Source organism: Psammomys obesus, unplaced genomic scaffold, assembly GCF_907164565.1.
Source record: "Psammomys obesus unplaced genomic scaffold, mPsaObe1.curated_primary_1811, whole genome shotgun sequence".
Classification (NCBI taxonomy): Eukaryota; Metazoa; Chordata; class Mammalia; order Rodentia; family Muridae; genus Psammomys; species Psammomys obesus.
The window spans coordinates 40419859-40429858 of record NW_026592118.1 but is presented as its reverse complement, the minus strand read 5'-3'; the positions used below and the strand labels follow the sequence as shown (position 1 = coordinate 40429858).

The 10000-nt window shown below is 38.1% G+C and overlaps 1 protein-coding gene across 3 annotated transcripts in view; it reads right to left on the bottom strand.

Moving 5' to 3' along the window:
• The window catches only part of Foxp2 (forkhead box P2), a 571048-nt gene that overhangs the window by 32121 nt on the left and 528927 nt on the right, over positions 1-10000 (bottom strand). For all 3 annotated transcript variants that reach the window (XM_055612683.1, XM_055612681.1, XM_055612682.1), the window contains 3 exons: positions 6022-6109; positions 4314-4397; positions 16-217 (listed from right to left, as the gene is read on the bottom strand). In XM_055612683.1, coding sequence (XP_055468658.1) covers positions 16-217; positions 4314-4397; positions 6022-6109 — 374 coding nt within the window. The remainder of the gene's footprint in view (positions 1-15; positions 218-4313; positions 4398-6021; positions 6110-10000) is intronic.

The following is a 10000-nucleotide window of genomic DNA, read 5'->3' as shown; positions in this document are numbered from 1 at the left end:
GCATTCATATCCTACCTGATGACATGGGGATGTTGTATTTGTCTGAATGTCGCCTTCGTATGGCTCCCACATTGGGCACACTGGCTGGGGTGATTACTGAGGGTCCCTGGGTAATCGGGGTGACTGGGGCCGTTGGTGTGGTAGGGGTTTGAGGTAAGCTCTGTGGGGATGTCTCCAACATGTTCTTCGACATGGTGACACTAGACACCAGATTTAGCTGCAAAGGCCCGAGAGAAGGGCAGGAAAAAGGTAGAGACAAGAGAAAAAGACTTAAAAAGGTTTGACAAATGAGAGTGGATTCACTTCTACAGCTGTGTTGCCACTAATAAGCCGCAAAAGGAAGCAGCCAATCTCGACTAATTACAGGATGAAATTGTATCATAAGAACTCTAATTAGAGAATGCTGTTAGAGGTTATCTAATAATCTACTGCAGTGTTACTCAGGACTAACTAACTCCTTCTTGTCCTACCAGACTTCAGCCAAAGTGTATTCCCTTAGATAAAAGCCAGCTGCTGACTATTGACTGCCCTGCTGTTAAACAGTTCTAGCCCCCAGTGAAGCAACAACAGCAGCAAGGAGGAAGGATGCAGAGGTTTGAACCAATAGGACGTAAGAGGAACTTGCTCTTCTGTTACTGCCAGAATTTTTTTTCCCATGGTCCCAAATCTCAGCTGAGAGGATCCAGCCAGCTGGAAAATTTTACGCTGACCTTTAGTCTCCTTGCTAATTTGGTGGAATGGTAATGACATTACTACATATTCAAACAAAATTGTCTTAATTGCAAATTAGCCGGAGGAGGCTGAAAATTTTCAAATTAAATCTGATTGGAGATGGAGAGAGGGAAATGGAATTTCCTCACTAACAATCATTTGTGGCATGTGTTAACAAATATAATGAAATGTCAAGTTTGCCAATTCCTCTGGAAGTATCATTTTCAATTTATGATTACAGTGTCACTTAATGCTGATGTACCCTGGAAAGTGGGTGTCAGGGTAGAAAAAAGGAAAAAGGTGAGAATGTATGCAAGCTCTTTAACAGTGTGCCCTTCCTTATTCCCCTCAGAAAAGACCCGCTTTTCATTATCAAAAACTCATATCACCTCTGTCATATTTACCACACATCTTTTGTCATAAATAGTATCCAATTAGCAAAATTGTTATTGCAGGGCAGCCCATAGGATTTCTTCTATATATTTAAATGGATTAACCAGAGTAAGGCTATGGTCCTCTGCATTCTATACAGGAATCTGTACAGTCAAGGAAGAAAACTCCTTTTCTGTCTTGTTTCTCCATAAAGTTGCTGCTGAGTGGCTAAACGGTGACTGTCCAGCTTTTTGTATGTAATTTAGTAACACCTGCCTTTTAAAATCCCAAATACACTTCTTAAGATAAACCTTTTTTTTTTTTTTAATGGGGAGAAAATGATGTGTACAGCATTGATTGATCTTTCTTTGTGGATTTGTTTTACACATTTAGTCAGTAGAGAGATTTGTTAGGGAAACAAAAATTAACATATGCCAGCTAATTGTTCTTCTTTCTTGGGCAGCAGCCAGCAGAAGCACATTAGCAGTCTAATAATAACGACTGGCACCCTGCAGGCGTCCCCAAGTGCATCTGTTCTCAATAAACCACAAACTGTTATTCTGTTCGTACTCTAAGCCGGCAGACTGGGTTGGGAATTCTTTGTTACGTACGTAAATAAAAGCTGAGATAATGCTACTAAATGCTGCATTTAATACATTTACAAAGCCACTGGTGTAAGCTTCCCTGTGACAGGCCAGGGTCTGTGTGTGGAGTTGGAGCACTGAAGACAGATCCAGGTGCATCTGCGTGTGTGTGTGCGTGCGTGTGTGCGTGTGCGTGTGTGTGTGTGTTACCATAACACAGAATGCATGCACAACATTATATTCAGAACATACCATCAGTTGCTGCACATCTGAACAACTTCCTCTCATACAGTAGAAACTCAGCCACATGCATTACTCTAAATATTGTAAGCCAGCATAAAGCAGGACAAGTAAAACCAGAAAAATGTCAATTTGTAGGCCAATGAAGTACCTATCCTGATGAATACGCAACAAGGCTCTGCATTTACTGAACATATCAAAAGTTATCAAAACAGGAGAAGTACATCTTCTTTTCTGTGCAAACTATTCATGTTTACAATGTTCCGGTAACTTATTCTGCATCCCATAATAATGAGCACACCATGTTTGTAGGCGTGCAATCAGAAACTGATAAAATAGAATTTATTATTAACTAAAGGGAAGCATGTAAAAGCCAGGATGAGCACTTAGGTACCTCGGCTCATCTGAATATAGTCAAGGTTGGGTGAAACTCATTATTCAGGACTCGCAGCCTTGATAACTTTGATTTTCATCCATCCATAGCATGGCCAAAAGGTACCATTTAATGAAGTACCATTCAGAGAGTAAATGGGGTCATATAATAGACAGTACGGTTGCACCTTGTGTTCATGTACTGATAGCTGTTAAGGGTGCAGTGATGAACCAACAGAGCTCATTTCTCCTTGGTAATAAATTCATGCTATTAATATTTATCAAATGTGTGGGCCGTCTCAACTGAGCCACTGCACATGAGACCATAAATCTCTACTATCATATCAATTTTGAAGCTTCTTTTGTACAGTGTATAAATTTTAGGGTCTTTTCGAGGGGTGTGAGTATTTACCACTCTTCTTTCAAACTAATTTGAGGCCAGTAGCAGTCTCCCACTTCAGATATCGCTGGTTCCAAGGGGAACTTTAAACTGTGGTCTCATTTTAAATCGCTCATCTAAGATTCTGTATTAATTGCCCACCATCAAACGCAATTAGCAATTCTTTCATGTGTGGTTTATGTAATGTAATACTTCAATTACATTATTCATTCAGGTTCTGTTTTGGATTATAGGCTGAAAATTCTTTATTAGTGTAGATGTAACCATGCTGCTGGAGTTTTAAAAAATTTACTGATTGAATAATTAATTGGAAAAGAACAAGCTGCAGATTCCTGATGGATTTATGAGACAATTATTCTGTCTCCTGATTATCTACATTATACTATAGAAGCTATGAGGAGAAAAATTCTTCCTGAAAAGAAAGTCATAAATACTGTATCAAAAGATGCCTAAAAGTTTATTTTTAAAATTAAGAATGCAGATCACAGTATATTTTAAAATGTCATATGTCAGAGGCAAAGGGAGAGCCTTCTCTTTCTTTCTGTTAAAAATGTTTATGGTGCTCTACACTTAAATATGGCACAAAGGAAAAGCTGTAATGTCTTTGCAGAAATGCATCAGCAGAGTTTAAATAAATACAATCTCTATGCAAAAAGGGCACATTTTGAATCATATTAATGAACAAGAGATGTCGAGACACTAACAGAACATCAGACACAGACAATGTACCCTGTCTTCTGCTACCTCCCCTACTACAAAACCCAGTATTCCTTTTATACCCAGAGTAGTGCAGGGAGAAGCAAGCTGGCAATCTCTAATCATCAGGCTCTACAGGGGCCTTAGTGAAAAATATCCCACAAAGTTTCATTAAACTAGAGTCACTCAGTTGATTACTCTAAGTTTCTGTGCAAACATTGGCTCAGTGAGATAACAATATATTCTTTTTCACAGTCTATGTATATGACTATATTATGAGGTGGGGCTTAAGTCTCATATTTTTAAGAAAAACTGTAGCTTTTGTTTTCTATTAGGGCTGATTTTCCCTAGGAGGTAAGCTTTTTAAGTTAAGAACATGTAAAATATGCATCAAAACATACCAATACGTGAAATACATTGTAACAGAACTGACCATCAACAAAATAGAACAAAACTACCTATAAAATACTATAATATTTTTTTGAGAAAACATTTGATAAGGGGGGAAAAATGTCTATTCATCTGTATCCTGTGATGGATCTGAGTCTTCTGGGCCCACTGCATACCTTTCTATTTGTGATTGGTACTGAGCCTGCTTCTTGGGGGTTGGGGGGGGGCTCAAAGTCAGTTTCTTTTTAATATCTGTAAACCTATCACAGAAAGATATTCCCCCTAGCTTCAGCGGCAAGGCAGTGATTTGGGCACTGATAGGTGTACTTTGTTTAGTGTCGCCCACGGTGTAGATTGGATAGATTTTGTAAAAGATAGCATTACTTTAAAAGAAACATACAATTTGACAAGCGATTGCATTTTACTTTCCCTTTATTGCTGTGCTTTTCATCACAGTCATTGTTTTCTAACTGTCCCTAAATTGTTCATCTTCTTAGTCTGTTACATCAGTACAGCTATTTACTGTTTATAAAGCAATATGCACTTACAGGTTTGGGAGATGGTTTGGGCTCTGAGGGTCGCATGTGCAAGTGGGTCATCATCGCTTGAAGACGTTCGCGTTCTTTAGAAAGCTGTTAAGAAAGAGTGAGATCAGGGGCGTTTTAGAAATGACTGATCCAGCTATTTTATTGCGGTGATACATCTTATCATTGAGCTTGTCTCCCAGTAATGATTCCTGCATATAAAAGCTTGGGACGAGAAACTTAGCTGGGAGGAAACGCAACTTTTGCTAGAGAAGGAGAAAACTTTTGTAGCTTTTCTTCTGTGAAAGGTCAGGGAAAACAAATAACACTTCATCTTTTTGTCAATAAGAGAATTGAGGTCACAGTTGCTTCGACAGTAACAAGTTACTGAAACCATAAATTAGAAGGCCCACGGTGTCTCTTTAAAGTCCTGTGGACACTGTTAGCGATGGACTAGTGCCAACAGCTGTGAAGGGGTGAAGGGTTCTCAAAGCGAAGTGCCTGCCAGGATTGCCTACACACTTCATGCATTCCCACCGAGGTCCAGTTAGTGCCCCCTGCAATCTGCCATCATCAATCTAATTCAATAGAGTGACAGAGACCAGGCAGTGTGAAACGCTGAACTCTGCCACCCAGTCTGCATCTACACTTGCACTGGGTCTCATTACAACTGACGGACCTTACTTTTCCATCAGTCAGACACAGCAGAAAGAGAGAGCGAGAGAGAGAGAGAGAGAGAGAGAGAGAGAGAGAGAGAGAGAGGCATAATTGGTCACACTGCAGACCATATCATCAGCTGACCTCTTATGTTTTAGTCTACATTTTAGCAATGGTAAACAGATCTATGCAGCCAGAGCGCTACTGTGACAATGACGCAGTTTTCCACATCATTCTTTAGCAACTGAAACATTTTCGCCTTTTCTCTGGTAAAAGCAACAGCATAATGGGTTGGAAACAATGTAAAATGTAGTACAGCAGAGGACAACCAAGTTATATGTTTAATTAAACAAAAGAAAGTGTAAGTCTGCGAAAAACTCTTTAAGATGACATATGAAAGGAAGCCGCAAAGAGGCGCCAAACTCTAACAAGACTAAAACCTAGGGTGTTAGCATTGCTCTCTGATGTCTTACCATTTCTGTTTATTTTTGGAAAAAAAACTCCATTTTACTGCTAAGTTTGAAAAATAAAACTTTGATAGATCTTTACAGTCCGTGCAACACCATCTGGGACATACGCTGCTTGTCGTTACGCTAGCCAAGGACAGATTACGAGCTGCAGGGTCTTAAATTCTGAACACAGTAGTCACAGAAATGAAGCTACTTTTTTTGTTCACTCATACTCAGAGAAAGTGGTCCTTTCATTGTAACGTACGATCCTGTGGCCCGGGGGGGGGGGTTGTGTGTCCAGATCAGCTTGTCTAATCTGTGCAAGCGGTGTCACGACACGTGAGAGTTTGTGTCTACAGCACTGGAATCCTCAGTGGGAAAACTATAGATCTGAAGCCTATACAAGAGGACCTAAAATTCATATAGCTCCAATTTATAAGACCATCAAAGTATTTCAGTCTACCCTGTTATCAATGGTGTTTATTAAAAATAACTTAAATTCCGTGTATCTGAACAGATATTGTGTTAATCAAGTCAATACGATTCAGTTAGGAAGATCCGATCCCTTGCTCAGGACTCAAACAAGAGCTCTGAGAAAACTGCGCATCAAGTGAGCAGCGACAAACCTGTATTTCTAACTGCTGTACCACCTGCATTTGTACTCGACACTGGGCGGTGCTTCGGTCGTCCAATGCATGCTCATTGTTAAGGTGCCTATAAAACATAAGACACAAAACAGAGGGAAATGTCATGTGTGGCCCAGCAAGACATGCTGGATTTTAAAAGCCCTCCCTCTACAAGGAACTTTCAGATTCCTCCGTAGTGGGAAAGCAGAATGCCTGAATGTGCCTCAATGTTTTGTGGAAGTTATCTGTGCGATACAAAGAGACTCTTCAAACAGCCGAAAAAGTGTGCTCCTTGTATATTGATTTTTAGTGAGAAATATCTTATGCCACGATGTGATGTGAATTATGCAAAGGTGGTGGAGTTTTCCATAGAAATAGCCATACCCACAATTAATGAGAACTTTGTTACTAATACATAAAATATATTGAAGATTCAGAATAATAAGATTGACACTTCATGCCAAGAGTCCTTATTACGTAAACACAGTGGAAGAAGACATCCTAATGATGTTATTCTAACCTTAATATATATGCTTATTATATTATACACAAGAATGATGATGTCTCTAATACATGGCTTCTTACCATACCAAAGGTAAACTAATAGAGCAGCACTTTGAATAAGCATGGAAATAGTCAATAATGCTTGCTTTGTAATTTATCATATATTATTTATTTGATGATTTCCCAAACTATAAAAGTAATTTTCAGGTAATTCAGTTTCTTTTGGTAGTCTACTTAACCAATGGGTAAATGAAAACAGCAATTTAAGAGACACAGAAAGGGAAAAGGGTCTACTGAAGAAGACACATAATTAAGAATTCATATCGTTACCTACATATGTTTCAATATCTCGTAAGATAGTTCTATAGCATTTTTTTGTAATTCTTGGCATACTGAATTCAAGAAATAATTCTGTTCCCTTTTTACTTATGCTCCTTGAAGAGTATGAAGCATAAAAGAACGCATAGACAGATGTACATGCAATAGAGTATAAGCCTTAAGGGGTAAGTGGCTCGAGGCTAACCTCTAAACAAGTGGGCTATCTGCTAACAGATCTAGGTTTAACCTAGACCTTTGTTTTCTTCCCACTCCAACTTTGGTAAATTAGACCAGTTTGTTTTAACACCTTCTCACTGATTATAGCAACAAACTACCCATGTATCTTGCTATAATTGCCAGACTTGGCTGATGATAAACTGTGGGCTAAAACAGTGAGGTGGATCAGGTCAAGCCTGCGTGGTGTGACCAGAGCACATGAGAGGTCCTTCCCACTCTTCCTGTCTGCTCTGGCTGAGCTCCAGCACAATCTACTAGAAACCTGGCTGTAATGAGGACCAGAATCATTCAAGCTTTCTGGAAAGAAGGCATAGAATGTCAGAGTAAGCCAGGGGTCAGTGAGTGGCATAGTGTCACTAATTTCTAATAAACAAGACCGCATTAAAAATTATTCTTCAAGGCTTTGTCCTCCAAAACTTAATGAACAACAAAGCAATGTCCTAGCAACACTAACATAATAATTTGTTGCATTCTTAAGGTCTGGTGTTGCTGTATTTTTTTTAATTTTGTGAGTTTTTTTCCTACCATAAACTCTTAGGGAAAACACACATAATTTATCCTGCAATCAGACTAAAAGATGCATATTTTTAAAGATTAGGATATAAATAGAGTACAAAAGCTAAATAGATGATACAGTTTTACCTGAAAAGGTATATTCAGTATAACACACATTCTTCCATGAAATCACTTTTTAAAAATAATTTTTATACTTGTTTACTTCTTGTTGATAATTATCTTATATTAAAAGAACTAAAAAAAAGTACAAAAATGTTTGCATTATATACTTGGGTCTTAGAGACCTATTCAATTTATCTCTGCAGCTTTTATTAGAATAGAGACTGGAGACTACAATAATAGTCAATGAGGTTTTGTCTTGATTGAATTTTTCAGTGGAACACAAAAGAACCTTGCCATTAAAATAGTCCTTTATTCTCCTGTATGAAGGCGAAAGGTTTTTAAAGTGTTGTGATGTTCAGTAATGAGCCTCTATCTAAATTATCATTGGTGACAAACTCACAAAGCACTTTTCGAGGACACATAGTTATGAAATGCCACGGCTGCCACTTTCTTTCCTGTAATTATAGGCTAGCTTGCAGCCCTTCAATGATCATTTATAGAACAGCCTCCAGTGGATTACTGAGAACTTGAAAAACACATACATACCTCTGCCACATCTCCCTTATCCTTTCCCTGCTATTGTTTACCAGTGATATGTAAAATAATGGCGCCTATTCATTCCCCCTACTTAATTATGCCAATCAAAGTACAGAAATAGTGTCGGGTATAAATACAAAGAAATAAGACCAAATAAATAGGCTAAGTATTAACATTAAATTATAAATTTATGTATTTATGACTATTTTGTGCTCAAATTATTCTCTTTTATGTTTTTATAACCATCTCAGGTACTACATATTGCTGTTCAAAAATTCCTTATGATTTATAAATCAAGAATGAGATAACACTGAAAAATGAGAGGATCGGTGGATTTTTGCAGTCAGTGCCTAATTGCTGTTTCAAAATGCATATGCAAAGGGACATTTCATTAATCATTTAATCATGTCCCTTGCAGGAAGTTGGAACTAATGTTGCCAATACCCTTTTCATATGAATTCTCCATGATACCATCTCACGCATTTGATATATTGCCTATGTCATAAATTATGGGTCCTTACAAAGGACCAAGCGGGATCGTTATCCCAGAAGATGCTGGTTAGAAATCCTTTATTAACTTTCTTGTTTTACTTATTGCTAGTTCTATTTCACAGCTTCATACTAGCCAACAATAATGCTTTCTAGTGGCAAAGGTCTGTAAATTACCCATGCAATCACTAACACCATTTCACAGGCCTGTTCTACTTCTCCTGGTCTGCTAACAAGGCGATTACACACAAATTACTGAATGCCTATGAAATATTTAAATGCATTCTACTCTACTATGCATTAATAAGAGCAAAGCAAGCTCTGGAATTCTGGTTAGCTCCAGTCCCTAATGTCCCCTAATGAGCCTCTTACGGAGACTGCAGTTCAAACAGAGAGGTGAAGAAAAAATGCAAAGGGGGCCTTCAGAAAGGCAGCGCTGAGCAAACATCGTGGGAGCCACTTCTAATTTATGGGTCACTTTATAGCTATATTGATTTTTGTTTTCAAAATGGAATAAATGATGTGGCCGACTGACGTCCTTTCAGAACTGCATTGAATCTGTGTGCTGGGTAGGCAGTGCGAACTACAGAAGGAAAGGAAAGGAAAATGTAAACAGGCAAGTCAAAGTCTTTCCAAAAACAAGCAAACATCTCAGGAAGACAGAACGTATGGGGGATCTTTCCAATTTATTTAACACACAATTCCCCTCAACGAAGCTTTTATGGTTATGGATGTATGTGGCAACTTCAATTATACATACTGCAGATTAGCAATTCAATTTCGACCTCTTGATTTTTCAAATTCATTTAAAGCTATAGCATTTTATAAGCTAAAAAGGGGAATGTGCTTAAATCCAATTGTCTCTGAGACTATTTGAGCAAAATGTTTCACTCACACATCACTAGGGTTTGATTTATTTTGCATCAAGCTTTTTATGTTTAAGCACTGACAGGAGTTTAAATACAAAATGTTAGCTGTCACTATTCATTTAGCTGATTACGTGAGATGCCTTAGTTTTGAAAGATGTGGGCACTGTCACCAAAAGAAACAACAGTCTGACAAGTTCAAAGAATGCCTTCTTGAGGTCATAATTTTGTAGCCATGCTGCCTAGTGAAAGACAAAGAAATAGACAATACACACTAAGTGAGAACATAAATTTTAGAATAGTCATCTGCAAAAGAAAGAAAACAAATTTCCACTAAAAAAAAATGAACCTGTTTCCACTGCTTTTTTTTTACTGCTCATCCTACAGTATCAAGTCTTAAAGCACCAATA